Here is a 17,937-nt window from a genome sequence, read left to right on the forward strand (position 1 = left end):
TCATTATACTAGATTTCACTATATGAGTCAAGACCTGGAGATTATACAACCTTAGTGCTGCCTTTCCTTGTAAATTATACTGTTGATAATTACATAAAAATTACATAAATTTTAGTATTTATGTAAATAGATTGTATTGATTTTTATCTGAGTGTATCCGTTGTTTTCAAAGTACACACATCTTTATGACTTGTCCCTCGAGAGTTTACTTGTGCATTAAGAAATTAAGGAGGACTGATCGCAGTGGCTCACGCCTATGTGTAATTCCAGCACTTTGGGAGGATGGGGCAGAAGGATTGCATGAGCCCATGGATTCAAGACCATCCTGGGCAATATGATGAATCCCTGTCTCTACAAAAAATACAAAAATTAGCCAGGCATGGTGGCGCGCCCCTGTGGTCCCAGCTGTTAGTACACAGGAGGCTGAGGTGGGAGGATCCCTTGAGCCCAGGAAGTAGAGGATACAGTAAGCCACGATCAAGCCACTACACTTCGGCTTGGAGAACAGAGCAAGACTCTGTCAAAAAAAAAAAAAGAAAAAAATCAAAGAGGATGCTATTCCTTTATAGAAAGGCAATTTTAATGTTGACCTGTTGTGTAAAGTGCCACATCTTAGATTAGTTCACTAGATAACCCTCTGCTACTGTCTTTTGGGTGCAGGCGGGTGGAGCAGCTGGTGTTGTACATGAAAGCAGCACAGCTGCTTGCGGCTTCTCTGCATCTTGCCAAAGCCCAGATCAAGTCCGGGAAACTGAGCCCATCCACAGCGGTGAAACAAGGTATGGGAGAAGGCAGCGTGTGACTCCAGGGGTCCTTAAGTTGCTCTTTCCCATCACACCGTGAGAGTGTCTTATGAGTACTCACTGTTATTTTTATTTTTCAACATTCTTAAAGGGAAAAGATGCTGGGTTATTAACTTTTTGCAGTTTAATTGATATAAATCAGAAGTGCATTATTCTCAATCTTTTCATATTGAAAGAGATAACATATGAAAGAATCCTGTTTCTGGTCTGTTTTTTGAATGATCAGTAGTGACACCTTCCCTATATATCAGCAAGAAAGATACATATCACTGTGTCTTTATTTCTGGAGGAAAATTAAAATTAGTTCCCATCTCAATTTTTTTTCAGTTGTCAAAAATCTGAACGAACGATATAAATTCTGCATCACCATGTGCAAGAAACTTACAGAAAAGCTGAATCGATTCTTCTCTGACAAACAGAGGTTTATTGATGAAATCAACAGTGTGACTGCAGAGAAACTCATCTATAATTGTGCTGTAGAAATGGTAACCCTTTCTAAGGTTTAATATTGTATAGTACTACTTATCTTTCAAGTGTCTTTTTAATTGAATATCTATTTGCCAGCTATCATTTTAAAAGATAATGTCTTAAGTCCCAAGTATTGTGGATCGCCTTCTACTAAAGAAGTAATTGGATTTAAGCAACTCTTAATGTAATTTATTGAATGTATTTGATGTAATTACGAATCCACATTTGTAAGTTACCACATTTGCTAAAAGTTTATTACAGCTCTTATTAAACATTGTTGGCATTAGGAATGATCTAATCGCTCTCTCTTTTTTTTTTTTTTTTTTGGAGATGGAGTCACTCTGTCACCCAGGCTGGAGTACAGTGGCACGATTTCAGCTCACTGCAACCTCTGCTTCCCGGGTTCAAGTGATTCTCCTGCCTCAGCTTCCCGAGTAGCTGAGATTACAGGCACCTGCCACCATGCCCAGCTAATTTTTGTATTTTTAGTAGAGATGGGGTTTCGCCATGTTGGCCAGGGTAGTCTCGAACTCCTGGCCTCAGGGGATCCACCTTCCTCAGCCTCCCAAAGTACTAGGATTACAGGCATGCGCCACTGTGCCCGGCCAATCTAATCTTTTTATAGTGTGCATCTAAAAGCATTAGGAGGATCTGTTCCTGCGTTTTCTGTTGTTTAAGAAAGTTAGGCTTGATAAAACTCTTAGAAAAAACACTGCTTTATTAATCAATCCACAAAAATTTATGTGCTCAGGTCCCACTTACTGATAATTATTGTAGTGTAGACACAAAGTAAAAACCTCCTTTTCCAATTTTCTGGTTATAATATTGGAAATTTGTTTTCTGCCTCTCTTGGTGAAAAATTGCTCTGAAGTACAAATAAAAATAGAGGCTGTTGAAAAAGTAGTTAAGTGGGGGAAAATTCATTCGTTAGCCAATCTTTTTTTTTTTTTTTTTTTTGAGATGGAATTTTGTTCTGTCATCCAGGCTGAAGTGCAGCAGCATGATCTTGGCTCACTGCAACCTCTGCTTCCCAGGTTCAAGTGATTCTGCTGCCCCCGCCTCCCATGTAGCTGGGATTCTAGGCACCTGCCACCATGCCCATCTAATTTTTGTATTTTTAGTAAAGACGGGATTTTACCATGTTGGCCAGGCTGGTCTTGAACTCTTGACCTCAAATGTTTCACCTCAAATGATTCACCCGCCTCGGCCTCCCAAAGTGTTGGGATTATAGGCATGAGCCACCATGCTCGGTGTGCTAATTGTATTTCTAACACATTAACATAATAGATCCCCAATTCCATTTTCCATTTGTCTATACTTTGAACTGTGCTTTTATATTCCATGGCCTTATTTTGAAATTTATTAAAATAACCATAGGAAAATAACTTTGGAATATAAATTCTTGACAAAAATAGTATATATCGTATTGCTGTAAACTGTTGAGGTGAATAATACGCACTGCATCACTGTATACTGAATCGAGACCTTATATGATAAATTATTTTTAGAATTTTGCACCAGAAAAATGTCCTCCATAAGGAATTATTATGCTGTTTTTCCTTCTCAGAATACAGAAATCTATAACTTAATAAATTCCTCCTTTCGTCCTGGCTGCTTAGTGAGCTTAGAGGCATTAACACTTAAGTTATTTTTTTCTTTTTACTTGTCCTGGCTCTGATTTTCTGTATCCATTTTATTTGCTTATTGTTAGCTACTTGAAATTATTTTTTTGAAGGAGAGAGAATAGGTAGGTACAGTGGCAAGCACCTGTAGTACCAGCTACTCAGGAGGCTGAGACGAGAGGATTGCTTGAGCCCAGGAGTTCGAGATCAGTCTAGGCAACAGAGCAAGACCCCATCTGTATAAGAAGACATTAATACATTTTTAAAATTAAAAACAAGGATACAGCATATTAACAAGTAAATTTGGATACTGGATTACCGAGAGTTCTGGTATTTAATGATCAAAGAGAAAATCAGAATGTCGATGGGGAAACCCCTGTGAATAATGCTACCATCCCCTCTTTCTGGAGAGCCCCTTCCCATATTTTCCTCACCTAATTAACTTCTGCTGTTGCTTCATGATTCAGCACAAACAGCACCTCCTGGAAGCTTCCCCTAATCATCTTCCTCCATAATATAGGTTAGAGGCGTCCCCTTTGTGTTCCGTACCATCCAGTGCTTCCTCCTGTAATACCAGGTGTCCCTTGGAATTAGAATTGCATTTTTTGCAGGACTGTGTCTCCCTCCAGACTGCGAGCTCTCCTTCATTGTAGGCACAGTGCCTGGCACTTAGTAGGTGCTTAATAAGTATATTTGAATGAATGAATGACAACACCCAAAAATTATTTGGCTAGAAAAAGAAGCCAATAAAGCCAGTAAGTGACTGTTAGCATCATTTAATTATATTATTGAAACAGAATCTACTTTAATGAAATTTCAGGTTACCCTTGTGTGGAAGTGTGTGTTTAAAATCAATTTATAGTGAAGTCATAAAAGAGCCAGTTTAGAAGGGTTCTAGTATGAAATCTATGAGGCATACCTCTGAATACCAGAAGGCTGTGTTTGAAAGCAGAATGACTTTTTATGAAGTTGCTCTTATGTATTGTTCATCCCAAAGAATCTTTGAATTTTATGCAGTTTTGCAGATTATATCACTTTACCAAAATGTGTTAATTTTAGGTGGATTCCATTTAAAGCTTAAATGCCCAAATGGATTTGTATTTTCCTGGAAAAACTGAGAGAATTGTGTTTTTGTTGACTGGTTCCAGGTTCAGTCTGCAGCCCTTGATGAGATGTTTCAGCAGACCGAAGATATTGTTTATCGCTATCATAAGGCAGCCCTTCTTTTGGAAGGCCTAACTAAGATTCTACAGGACCCTGCAGATATTGAAAATGTACATAAATGTAAGTTGACTTACAAAGCAGTGTATTTACTGACTTCATTTTAATTGTCTACCACAGGCGTAGTACAAAGAGCTTGGAGTTTGGAATCCTGCCTGGGTTTGAATCGTGTCTTTCCAGCCTTGAGCAAATCACTGAGCCTTTGTGTGGCCTCAGCTTCTTTTTCATAAAATGGGAGTAGGGCCAGGCACACTTTGGGAGACCAAGGTGGGCGGATCACTTGAGTTCAGGAGTTTGAGACCAGCCTAGCCAACGTGGCGAAACCCTGTCTCTACTAAAAATACAAAAATTAGCTGGGCATCATGGTGCATACCTGTAAGCCCCACTACTCGAGAGGCTGAGGCAGGAGAATCGCTTGAACCCAGGAGGCAGAGGTTGCAGTGAGCTGAGATTGCGCTTCTGCACTCCAGCCTGGGCGACAGAGCAAGACTCCATCCTAGGTAGGTAGGTAGGTAGGTAGATAGGAAGATACATAGATACATATATATATAGATAGATAAATAAATACATAGCTAGATAGATACATAGATAGATACAGCAGTGCCTGCCTTGCAGGGTTGTTGTGAGGATTATAGGTGATGCATGAAAAGCACTGGTGACTGCGTAATTCATCTTTAGATTTCTGCACTGTGTTACTTTGTTGGCAAGTGTTCTTATATGTAGGAGGACTTTATTTTTATTATTAAATGCAACTATTTTAAGCCTCGTGGGTTTAGTGACTGAAGAGTCCTGTGAAACTTCTGTGTACTGCAGACTTGGTATAGATAGCAGAGTGGAGATTGATGGGATACCAGGATGTTACTACTTACGACATACAAGCCCAGTAATCTGGTTTTTTAGGCAGAGGTGGTGGACTGTTTGGAGTGTATGTGGTCACGTTACATTTTGAGTAGCCACAAGAGGATGGCAGTTCTAAGACTATTTGCAGTTTTGAGCAAGCTAGTTATGTAACAAGCTAGCCGACGTGCTTACCCAAATTTTACCACTTTGCAGCACTAAGCTAGAAGTCGTATCTAAACTATTACCAAGCAGAAATAAGAAAACATGTTCAGAACTGTTAACTTTGGGGCAAAGATAGAATAGAGATGACAATATAATTAGTGATTTTTTTCATTAGTTCTTCATTTTTGTTATTTTATTTCTAGATAAATGTAGTATTGAGAGAAGACTGTCGGCGCTCTGCCATAGCACCGCAACCGTGTGAGCAGCAGGCTCATCCCATGGACCGGTGGTGGGAACCTGAGGTGATGCCTTTGGGATTACAGCTTGAGTTCTGTCACCCCATCCCCAGGAAACTGTAGCTTCTTAACTGGTGACTACCAAAGAACAAGCAGTGATTTCAAAAAGGAAAAACAATCCAAAAACTACATATTTGTAGGAAATCTGCCTTATTGGAGAAAGTCACCCTTTCCCTTTTTCTTTGTAGAAGCAGGAGCAAGAATGTTTGGCTCCCAGTTTGGACTTGGTGAATAAATATACCTTAGAACTAGGATAACCGGTACAGTTATTCTTAAAGGTAATTAAAAATGTAACAAAGTGAGTGCTCATCACTCAGTTCATCAGAGCAGTGTGTGAAATTCCATGTGTTTGCTGAGGTATAAAGGTAAAAGTATTCACCCCTCATCCAGGCAGTTTGATATTTGGAGTAAGTTTGTTTAAATCTGAGCATGTATCTTTAAACAGCTCAGGAAGAAATAGCTTAAGAAGTGAAACGTGGATCTTGGAAGAAATTTTGAAATCTTCAATTTGATCCTAATATGGACACATGTTAATCTTCCAAAATCTTTCATATTGCACTAATTTATTAAAACAACTGTGTATTGGATTTTGTAACTTAACTGAGGCACAATGGACTTGTTTAAAATATTTTACTTCATTGTATACATATACCCTTCCCAGAATTCACATGTAATCTCCAGTGAACTTTTAAGTGGTTGAAACGTATTCATGTGAACCTTTGCAATTCTTTTTTTTCTTCATCTACACCTACAGATTTTCTCAGTAATGTTTTTGTTAGCTTTTGGTTCCATTTTTTATTGTGCATGCAGAATGTACATTGATGCCTGTGACCTTAGGTTTACTAAAGGCTAGGTTTATTTGGGCAGTATTAGGAAAAAAAATAATGGATCAAGAGATACTCTTGAGAATTTGAATAGGGCCAAAACAAAGTTGGTGACCTAAAGGCTTGTTAGTGATACGGAGTTCCTACACGAAGTGAGTGGAAAATGAAGTTCGTTTTCTCTTAGGAAAATGGGCAGCTCTCTTCTGCCTAATGTGTATTTTTCATGTTAATCCTGACAGTTCACCAAGTAGCTAGTCATGGAGAATGCAGGCAGTTAACTTAATATCCCTCCAGGAATGGTTCCTACATTGTATATTATTTGATTTCTTTTACTTACCTGCTTGAATACTTGAATAAACCATTCACCAATTTTAATCCTTTTATTTTAATCCTTTTACTTAATCTGAACTCTTTGACAAATTGCACAGAGCTCTTTGGCATTAATCTAATTTTAATGTACTGATAAAAACAAACATGGTTTTCCTTTACTTTGACAAAGTAATGTAATTTTTACCTTATTTATCTGTATGAAATTCCAGTAGTTAATTTGAACATTTATTTATATGACGTTTGTATTTTTAGGTCTTTAATACAGTGTTTCTACCTCTCATTTGTAACTGCATGCATTATTCTTGAAACTAGGTAAAACTCACTGAATTGTTGTGTAATAGCCTTTTTATTATTGCCTGTACAAATGTATATTAAGGTAAAATAAAACTGACAAAATGTTTCTAGGGTGTAGCTGGGTACATATTAAGTGACTTGTTGAGCCAGGTACTTCCTTAGTGAGTTTAGAGACTTGGCCATGAATATCCTTTGTCCTGCCCCAGGATTTAGTTCTCAGCTGCTGTCATGCAGGCTTCCAGGAACATAGACTGTTTTACCTCCCCAACCCTATTTGTTATTAGTGATACTTTATTGTGTATGATATTTTTTATTCACAGTGAAATTTCATTCATGTTCTTTCAGTTATCACCTGTGTTATCTCAGTTGTAGGTTTATTCTATCCTCTCCTCTTCCTCTCCCATTTCTTTTTTAATACAGGATGAAACAGGTTCAGAGAGGGGATGTGATTGGCCTAAAGTCAGGAACTAGGCAAGCCGTCAAGCCATGCTTTGTGACTTTCAAGTTAATTCTTGTTCTTGTATAATAAAGTTCTTGGGGTAGATGGTGTGTGTGAAACAGTGAAGTCTCAACAGCAGAAAAGAACAAACTGTAAATTCATGAATAATGGTTCTGGTTATACTTCCATTATCAAGGCTAATTGTTTTAAGAGATATTGCCTTGAATATAGCAATAATAAACAAATGCTTTATGTTTCCCTGAGTATTTTTTAATTTCATATCGTTTTTCATAGAGTGGAAATGTACCAGTTCATACATACATTCATGGGTTGACACCTGTATTCAAGCAATAACCTGGAAAATTGCTGACCAGCTATTACTACTGTAAAGATTTGCTTTAACTGTACCCCCCACTGGACTTGGAGGCCTGTGCTCTAGATAATTGGTCTCCCATAGTCCCTGTCCCCTCCTTCCACTGACAGAAGTAACCAGAGCAACAGTTGTTTTTCCTCGCTGGAGTGGTGAATATTAGCTGGGAGGAGGGGACTGTTAGGATCAAGCTGCCTCAGTCTCCACAGTAATAAGGAGGAAATTGAGTTGGACACAGTGGACATGAGGCCTCGAGTGGGTACCCCAAACCCATGCATCTCAGAGTGTCTGAGCCCTCACGCCCCCTTCTGCATGCCAGGAGTGCTCTGTGCAGCCATCCTGTGACTGCTTCAGTTCAGAGAAGGATAGTATCCATCCCTCCCTCCAGCTTGCCTCTCTGCTGAGGCTTTCTCTCTACTCAGCTAGCTATTTGCAACAGCTTCTCTCCTGGCACTTGTCTGGGAATATCAAGTTAAAAATTGTAACACCCAATTTTGATAGTTTTAGTTGAGAGAAACAACCTCCAGTAAAGACTGATAAGTAACTTATTGCCCATGTTCCTTTGTCCCTACAAGAGGAATTACCAGGGCAGCAGTTCTCCCCTCACTAGAGTCCCGTCTAGGAGCTTGAGAGGAGGGGATTTTTAGGGCTGGACTGCCTCAGTCTGCACAGTAATAAGGAGAAGTTGAGTTGGACACAGTGGATTTGAGGACCTGGACTTAGATATATGAAGAATCCTTATTATTTGTTTGTTTGTTTTGAGATGGAGTCTCACCCTATTGCCCAGGCTGGAGTGCAATGGTGCGATCTTGGCTCACTGCAACCTCTGCCTCCTGGGTTCCAGTGATTCTCCTGCCTCAGCCTCCCAAGTAGCTGGGATTACAGACATGTGCCACCATGCCCAGCTAATTTTTGTATTTTTGGTAGAGATGGGGTTTCACCGTATTAGGCTGGTCTTGAACACCTGCCTCAGCCTCCCACAGTGCTGGGATTACAGGCATGAACCCCTGTGCCTGGCCAAAATCCTTAATGTTGATATTAGTGGTTAGTACATGTTTTGGAGGAGGACTTCACACGTTTTAACTATGCTCCCTTGTGTTTTCTGTAGGCAGTCTTAAATTCTTTCTGGAATAAAGCAAGGTTGATCAGTGTTTCTCAAGGAGGATTACTTGGCAGGGAGTAGCTACTGCTCAGAGAACTTGGTATTAAGTGCATTCTGGAAGCATCTGTGCCTGTTTCTAGACACCTCAGACCACTTTCTTCTGAGTTCTAGATCCTTGAATCTGCAGCCAAGCAAGCTCTTGGGTCCCTCCCAAGTCTCATGTTTAGCAGAGCCCTGTGAGAATAATTGTATTGGGGGAGGAGTCAAGATGATACTTCCCTCACGTGCATCAGAGGAAACCACATCAGAAACAATCCACCTAGAAAAACACTGCATACGGGAAAACTGACAACTTGCCCTGAGAAATCACAGCCTTGGTGCAAGTGGTGAAGCCGAACTGGTAAAAGATCAAAGTGAACTCAGAGATTAAACTGTACTAGGGAAAGGAGCAGAGGCTGAGATCCTGCTGCCAGTGTGACCTCTCACAGAGTAGCCCAGCAGAGGCTGTGTAGAGATGGCCACAGAGCCAGGACCCAGCCCTGTGGAGGCCCTGGGCACATGTGGTCCCAAGTGAAGCCGTGCCTGTTGCTCTGAACAGGTGGAATCAATCTGTAGGTTTTTCCTCTTTTCACAGAATGTGCCTCTCCTTAGGTCTGCACTCCCTCTCTGTGCAGGGTGGACACCCTGGGCTCTGCAGCATGACCTCCTGTCCCAAGACAGTCGTGCTCTTGGACAGTTAGCTTCTATCATTAGGAAGTGCCCACATGAGCTCTTGTTTATTGGAAACTGTTGTATACCTCTTTTAGGGTTTCTGCAACTGAATTTGGCAGGTAGCTTAGTGGTCCACTTGGTCTCAAACTCCAGCTCCACCATGTGCAGTTGTGTGTTCTTTGGCAAAGTTCCTCCCCTCCCCCGCATCTGTCAGTGGGGGAAGAGTGCATGTCTCACAGAATTGAAGTGAGAAATAAGTTAATGAATATGAAATTCTTTGCCCAGCCCCTGGCACATGGAAGGGCTCAGCAATACTGTATCCGTTGTACTGGTCATCAGTCTGTGGCTCTTCACTGCTCTTGTTTTGTTTTGGGAGAGGGTGGAGAACAATTTGTTCTGTGTTTGTGTGGGGCAATGCCTGTCTTCAGGGCTCTCTCAAACCATGTGCATTCTGGCTGGAGCTTCTGAAAGGACACAGTTCTTGCATAGAAGTTCCTTTCTCCAGCTTACCCACCAGGCACTCTAACTTCAGACATCTATGTTGCCCTTTTAAGTCAATTTGGCTGTTGAAGTGGAATGTTTGTGTCAGTCTGATAGTTGTTAATTCATTTGATCCTCATACCAACCCTTACTTGCCTCCTTTTACAGGTGGAAAAATCAAACTTGGAAAGTAATTTCCCCCAAGGAAAAACCCCACAGCTGAATAGTGGTGGGAGCAGGAGGCCACACTGGGCACAGGAGTACCCACCTCCCTACAGGAGCCCCACACTGTCTCACCCTTAGAAAACCCAAATGCACACTCCTTGTCTTTCTAATGAATTCTTTCTGATGTGCAGGAAGAGGGGAAAGAAGGAAGAGCTTTTCCATTTGCTGCTCCAATGTCTCCTGCTGGACCCATCTTCTGCCTAGTGGAAGGCAGCAAAATTTCAAGAAACAGGTGAGGTTGAGCAGCTTGGTGCAACCCCATGGGGCCTGGAGTTGGAGCTCAACAGCAATGGATTTCAGAGACTACCCTGAAACTCCCAGTAAAAAAGACTTCGGAGACATGTTAATAAACTCAAGCATTCAATCAACCCACTTTTAAGTTTTCCTGTTTGCTTGCTTGTTTTTGCATATGGCAGTGAGATTGAGCAGCAGGGAATTGTTTCAGTGGGAAGTGGGAGGACCCTCAATTCTAGGTGTGCCCAGAGGAACTTCCCCCGCCACAGGCCCTGCCAGCCTCCTGGGACCAGTTCCTTCACTGATGGCAGTAGACATAGCCCATTTCTCCTTTCTCCAGGAACGCTCTTTAGAGGCTGCCCCGCCGAGGCTGCATGCACTCCCATTCTCACCTTGGCCTGCCCAGCCTAGCGTTCAGTGCCAGTCCCCTTTGGCTTACGCAAGAGGAGGACAGCGTGTAGAACCCTGTCTCCAGCCACCAAGTCCACCCAGTTGCTGCCTTCTCCTACCTTCTGTCCTATTGTTCCCGTCTCAGCCCACATGAGGGCCCTTGTTTACGTTGGCATCCCCACCCGCTACTACAGGGAGAGGCTGGGGAAGAAGATAGTGGCCTGAGTCTGGCTGGATCTCTGGAAGGCCTCTCCCAAGTCTCACGGACAGTAAAGTGACTTCCTGTCTAGCACATAGATTCCCTTCAAAAGCAGTGATGGGAAACCTACAGCCAGGGCTTCTGAGGGGCCCTGGCTAGAGGCTATTGCTCCGCTCCCTCTGGAAAATTTCAGTGAAGTGAAGGTGAGTTGATACATTTTGGAGCTAAACCAAAGATGGCTGATTTAGGTAGGAATTCTCATAAGGAGCAGAAAGAGTGCAGGCTTTGATATGGAATGCCTTGTGACTGGAAAATGGATTTAGTAGAAACCCAGAATATTTTGAGCATGAACAGTTTTTTCATAAATCCCTTTTACATTCTGAGAAAGAAAACAGCACCCCCATACACCTGTCTCTTGGGGAGAACTTTTCTACAATATGATGAAAATATGCACAAAAGGTTTGAATATATTTTAAGTGTTTATAAGATGATAAAGATATATCTGTGGGTGTCCAATGGAATTAAGTTTTCCTTCCCTATCTGTAGTGTCTGATGGACCTGGAAAATGGGAATTATTTTAGAGACTTTTGTTTGTTTGTTTGAAGCGGATTCTTGTTCAGTCACCCGGGCTAGAGTGCAGTGGTGCGGTCTCAGTTCACTGTGACCTCTGCCTCCCAGGTTCCAGTGATTCTCCTGCCTCAGCCTCCCACGTAGTTGGGATAACAGGCACCCGCCACTACGCCTGGCTCATTTTTTTGTATTTTTAGTAGGGACAGGGTTTCAGCATGTTGGCCAGGCTGGTCTCAAACTTCTGGCATTAGGTGATCCACTGTCTCGGCCTCCCAAAGTGCTGGGATTATAAGAGACATTTAATTTTATATTCCATAATGCTAATATTTTAAACCATGAGCTTACATAATTAATATATATATATATTTTTAAGACAGCGTCTCGCTCTGTTACCCAGGCTGGAGTGCAATGGCGCGATCTCGGCTCACTGCAACCTCTGCTTCCTGGGTTCAAGCTATTCTCCCATCTAAGCCTCCCAAGTAACTGGGATTATAAGTGTGTGCCACCACACCTGGCTAATTTTTTTTTTTTTTTTTTGAGACGGAGTCTCACTCTGTCGCCCAGGCTAGAGTGCAGTGGCGCCATCTCGGCTCACTGCAAGCTCCGCCTCCCGGGTTAACGCTGTTCTCCTGCCTCAGCCTCCCGAGTAGCTGGGACTACAGGTGCCCACCACCTCGCCCGGCTAATTTTTTTTTTTTTTTGTAATTTTAGTAGAGACGGGGGTTTCACTGTGTTAGCCAGGATGGTCTCGACCTCCTGACCTCGTGATCCGCCCGCCTCAGCCTCCCAAAGTGCTGGGATTACAAGCGTGAGCCACCGCGCCCGGCCTACCTGGCTAATTTGTGTGTGTGTGTGTGTGTATGTGTGTGTGTGTGTATTTTTCAGACAGTCTCACTGTCGCCTAGGCTGGAGTGCAGTGGCGTGATCTCGGCTCACTGCAACCTCCGCCTCCCGGGTTCAAATGATTCTCCTGCCTCAGCCTCCTGAGTAGCTGGGATTACAGGTGCCTGCCACCATGCCCAGCTAATTTTTGTATTTTTAGTAGAGACAGGGTTTCACCATGTTGGCCAGGCTGGTCTCGAACTCCTGACCTCAGGTGATCCACTCACCTCGGCCTCCCAAAGTGCTAGGATTATAGGCGTGAGCCACTGTGCCCAGCCTAATTATGTAATTTTTAGAAACAAGGTTTTTTAAGTATAGGAAAACTAAAAGACTAGGAAAGATTTGCAGTAAATTCAACAGATGAAGGGAGGTTAAAGTGGGGGAAAATGTTAGGAGAAAATCCAGAAATTCCCTTTGCTCCTGACAGCCTCATGTCACCAATGGTGAGCAGCAGAGGGGCCTGAAAGGGTAGTGGGTTTGAGAGGCCCTGGTGTCCTGTGGGGTCCTACCACATGATCCGGTTGCGTCCTGTGTGTGCCGACACTGACCTGGGTGAGACGCCTCACTCCCTGGGCTTCCCTGTCCTTGTCAGTAAAGCAGAGATAGAAACACAACCTGCCTCTCAGGTTTCCTGTGAGAGTCAAATGAGCTGCCATGGCAGCCCCTGGCTGAGGCTGGCGTGGCCAGCAGCGGGTGGAGCAGAGCAAGGCTGAAAGGACATGGGAGGCCTCAGGACCCACTCTGTTGTTTCTCCTTGTTGGCAGTCACATGCTGCTTCCTCTTTGTCACATCTGTATTGTGGAGCCATAAACCCTCCTTTCCATGGGACATGTGCTAAAATAACATTTCTTAGAAAAGTTGATCTCAAGAATATACCGTTAACTCAGTAACAAAGGAGCCAGCAGTGTGACAAATATTAATTCAAAACGGACATGAAAACTGAGGTCTGTTTTGGAAACAGGATGCTTATTATGTAAGTAATTTGTAAAAATAAGTTGCTTATTGGTAAAGGTCACAGTTTCCTTTTACTTCTATGGTCATAGAAACATTATAAGCGTTGTTACAGAGGAAGTCTGGGGCAGGATGGTCCAAGATACCAGGTGTGTAGAGCAGGGGTTGGCAAGCTTTTCTTGTACAGAAAAATGCAAATATCTTAGGTTTTGAAGACTGGTCTCTGTCACAACTGCAGGAGTCCCACCGTATTCATGAGGTTATGCTCCAAGACCCCCCAGTGGACATCTGAAACCTTGGAAAGTGCCAAACCATGTATGTATGCTGTTTTTCCCTATACAATCACATAGTATAGGGTGGATCACATATGCGGCATGGACACGCTAGACAAAAGGAATGATTTGTGTCCCAAGTGGGATGGCAGGAGACTACATCACACTGCTCAGAATGGTGTGTAACTTAAAACTTAGGAATTGTTTATTTCTGGAATTTTCCATTGTTTTTTTTTCTTTCTCTTCCCCTCCCTTCCCCTCCTCTTTCTTTCTTTCTCTCTACAGTCTCTGTCACTGGAGTACAGTGGCGTGATCTTGACTCACTGCAACTTCCGCCTCCTGAGTTCAAGCAATTCTTCTGCCTCAGCCTCCCCATTAGCTGGGATTACAGGCCTTGTGCCACCACGTCCAGCTAATTTTTGCATTTTTATTAGAGACGGGGTTTCGCCATGTTGGCCAGGCTGGTCTTGAACTCCTGACCTCCGGTGAGCCGCCCGTCTCCGCCTCCTGAAGTGCTGGGATTACCGGCGTGAGCCACTGCATCCAGCCTTAAACAGAATTTAATGAACTGTTAGTTTACAGCATGCAAATTTTTCTCCGTTGGTAGTTTTGGAACATATTTTTCTGCTTCTTTGAGAAATGGAGTGTTCTACTTTTAATCTTCCTGTGTGTTATTTGGACAAGTTACCTTCCCATCCTGAGCCTCAATTTTTCCATCCATTAGAAAAGATAGGAGGACTACGACCTTCTAATCCTGCTTGTGTGGTGAAAATGCTCTTTGCACAGTGCCTGGCATTTAGCAAGTGCTCAATAAATGATGGCAGTAAGCAAAGTGAGGCTGTTCCTGCCTTGCTGGGATTTGATGCCCCTGTTCCTAGAAAGAGCTGCCTACAGTGTCAGGGAGCCGGGCCTTGGGCTGTTGCCCTGTCTCAGTAGGGCTATGTGAGCATATTGATTTTTGCAAAACCAAGTTCTGGTTCCTTGCTGTGGGGCTGACAAAAAACCATGGGGCCGATCCTCTGTAAATATTTTAGCTCTGTCCTCTGTTTTTTACATACGAAGTGTATACTCTAGGCCTTGCCTGTCTGCATTGGAACAAACTCTTCTGAGGTCATGTGCCTCTGGACCCTCACAGCCACGCACTATCAGAGGCAGGCCCCACCCCTGGGAGTCATGTCCCCACCTCAGTGCCTTCTCTGCCCTTGGAGAAGGAGCTTAGGTCAGGCCCCACACACCTGTCCAGCCCCATGTGTCTCCCTGACCAGCCCCACTGCCAGCAGCACCCTGTGCGCTGAGCCAGACCCGGGCCCACCCTCAACCGGCAGAGGGCGCCCGCCCCTAGGCAGTGAGGCTTCTAGGGCTGCTCCCTGAGAAAGGACAGTATCTTGCATAGGGAGGGGAGAAGGGACAGTGAGATAACTTCTTCCCAAGGGGTCGCCATCAGGGACCCCTTTGAAAGTCTGAGGAAAACCTCAGAAAAGGCACAAACTCAGAAAATGTGAGAGCTGCCCCCTCGGTGCCCCCTTGTCACTAGATGATGGGGACTCCCAGCTCCCCGGAAGCCCATCTCCCTTAAGGGAAGCAGTGAGGTGAGTTTTCAAGTCCCCTTTCCCCAAAGAAGTTCTGCTGTCTTGCCCCAAAGATTCCTCGATCCCCTCTTGGGTCTGGTCAGATCTGCCCTTGCCATGAGAGGAGGCTGGGGAGTGAGCTTGCCCCGAAGGAGACTCAGACCAGCAGAACTCAGGGCCACCCGCAGGAGGGAAGGGCTGCCCTTGCCACATATCCCTCCTGGGGCCTGCCTCTGCTTGGCAGGGCGGGGGTGCCCCATGTGGAGGACTGCTCTAGATGGGCTTTTGTAGGTGAGAAAGGTAAGACCTCAGGCCTACTAGCGCATAGAAGAAAAAAATCCTGGCCGGGCTTGGTGGCTCACGCCTGTAATCCCAGCACTTTGGGAGGCCAAGGCAGGCAGATCACCTGAGGTCAGGGGTTCAAGACTAGCCTGGCCAACATGGTGAAACCCTGTCTCTACTAAAAATATAAAAACTAGCTGGGTGTGGTGCCTGGCGCCTGTAATCCCAGCTACTCGGGAGGCTGAGGTAGGAGAATTGCTTGAATCTAGAAGGCGGAGGTTGCAATGAGCCGAGATCACGCCATTGCACTCCAGCCTGGGCAATGGGAGCGAAACTCCATGTCAGAAAAAAAAAAAAAAAAAAAAAAGCCTGCTGCCGGGAGAAGCTTGCAGGGCTGTGGTGTGGGGTAGGCAAGGTCTAGGGTAGGAAGGAGTTCCCTTCCCTGGATGTTTCCTATGCCGGAGGCTAATGGACAAATTTTGAGAAATTGTGATGTTTGGCTTGATATTGGGTCTTTTTTCCTGCTTCATTCATTCCCTTGAAGTTGTTTATTAAGCACCTGCTGTGAGTTGGTGCTATATTATGACACAGGGGAGAAAGGACATGGCCTGCCCTCATGGGGCACACACTGTAGACAGGACGTTGGTAAAGACAACATGACGATTGTGACTAATGCCACAAAAGAGAGGTGGGTGATGTTGTTATGCAGACTTATGGTAGGGGAACCTGACCAGCCAAGGAAGTCAGGAAAGAAGGGAGCATGTAGCCGGCAGAGAGGGGAGTGTTCTGAGGGAGAGACCAGCATGGGCAAAGGCCAGCAGGTTTGCTTTCTCTAGTGCAGTAATCACTTTCGGAAATTATCTTGTATGTATTTTTACTTGTTTATTATTATTATCACCTCACTAAAATGTCAGCTCTCTAAAGCCAGGAACCTTACTGTCTTACTGTGTCTCTAGCTCCTAGGACAGTACCTGGGAGATAGTAGGTACTCAACATATGTTTGATATTTGTGGAAAATGATAATAATGGCTGACGTATCCTGCATGTCTTCCCTGTGCCAGTCACAGTTTTGTTTTGTTTTGTTTTTGAGACAGAGTCTCACTCTGTTGCCCAGTCTGGAGTGCAGTGGCACGATCCGGTTCACTGCAACCTCTGGCTCTCTGCCACCCAGGTTCAAGCGATTATCCTGCCTAAGTCTCCCAAGTAGCTGGGATTACAGGTGCCTGCCACTGCACCTGGCTAATTTTTGTAGTTTTAGTAGGGACGGGATTTCACCACCTTGGCCAGGCTGGTCTTGAACTCCTGACCTCGTGAACCACCTGCCTCAGCCTCCCAAAGTGCTGGGATTACAGGCATGAGCCACTGCGCCCTGCCCGCCAGTCACAGTTCTAAGCATTTTATATGAACCCACAGCCAGCCCATGAGGAAACTGAAGCTTAGAGATGTTAAGTAACTTGCTTAATTTCTCAAAGATGGTGAGTGCCTGAGCCAGGATTCTAACTCAGGCAGGCTTCCTCCAGCGCTCATGTTCTTACAGCCCATCTCTAGATGTAAATGAAGCAGATGGATCTCCTTAGGTGCAGCTTTAATCGTGTCTATGTATATGTGAGCAAGTCGGGGATTTCAGCCCATGACAGAACACAGGCTGTCAGCACTGTCACTGTGTGACTGCAGGTCAGAGAGTCTGGGTGGGAAGAGGGAGAGGGAGAGTTATGTTGATGAGCTTGCAGCCTTTTTTTTTTTTTTTTTTTAAGACAGAATCTGGCTCTGTTGCCCAGGCTGGAGAGCAGTGGTGAGATCTTGGTTCACTCCAACCTCTGTCTCCTGGGTTCAAGCAATTCTCCTGCCTCAGCCTCCCGAGTAGCTGGGACAACAGGTGCACATCAGTATGTTTGGCTAATTTTTGTATTTCTAGTAGAGAGGGGGTTTTACCATGTTGGCCAGCTGGTCAGGAACTCCTGACCTCAAGTGATCCACTCACCTTGGCCTCCCAAAGTGCTGGGATTACAGAGGTGAGCCACTGCACCTACCTTGCAGCCATTTTTAAGCATGGGATGTGGCCTAATCAGATTGGCAGGTTGCAGAAAAGATTAGAGGGGCACAAATGGATTCAGGGAGACCAGATGAAACTTACTCACATGAGAATGATGGATGTTTTCAATAGATGAGTAGGAGTTAAAATGCTTTGGAGATTAATAGGATGTGGGTATCTATCAGTATTCTCAGTTGCTAGAAAGTGTATGAGTTAATTTTTGCTGTATAACAAACCACTCCAAAACTTAATGCCTTAAAATAATAAGTATGTATTATTTCTTATCATGCTTATGGGCCAGTTAGGCAGTTCTGTTCTGAGTCAACATGGCTGGTGGTCAGTGGTCTAAGACAGCTTCAGTTGGGTTTGT

The 17,937-nt window shown here is 44.0% G+C and overlaps 1 protein-coding gene across 3 annotated transcripts in view; it reads left to right on the plus strand.

Moving 5' to 3' along the window:
- Window positions 1–7,562, plus strand: part of ULK2 (unc-51 like autophagy activating kinase 2) — an 89,805-nt gene extending 82,243 nt beyond the window's left edge. For all 3 annotated transcript variants that reach the window (XM_033189792.1, XM_033189960.1, XM_033189878.1), the window contains 4 exons: window positions 661–779; window positions 1,131–1,288; window positions 4,042–4,177; window positions 5,320–7,562. In XM_033189792.1, the coding sequence (XP_033045683.1) occupies window positions 661–779; window positions 1,131–1,288; window positions 4,042–4,177; window positions 5,320–5,378 (472 nt within the window). In that variant the 3' untranslated portion in view covers window positions 5,379–7,562. The remainder of the gene's footprint in view (window positions 1–660; window positions 780–1,130; window positions 1,289–4,041; window positions 4,178–5,319) is intronic.
- The last annotated feature ends 10,375 nt before the right edge of the window (window positions 7,563–17,937 follow it).

This window comes from Trachypithecus francoisi, unplaced genomic scaffold, assembly GCF_009764315.1.
Source record: "Trachypithecus francoisi isolate TF-2019V2 unplaced genomic scaffold, Tfra_2.0 Contig00159, whole genome shotgun sequence".
Taxonomy (NCBI): domain Eukaryota; kingdom Metazoa; phylum Chordata; class Mammalia; order Primates; family Cercopithecidae; genus Trachypithecus; species Trachypithecus francoisi.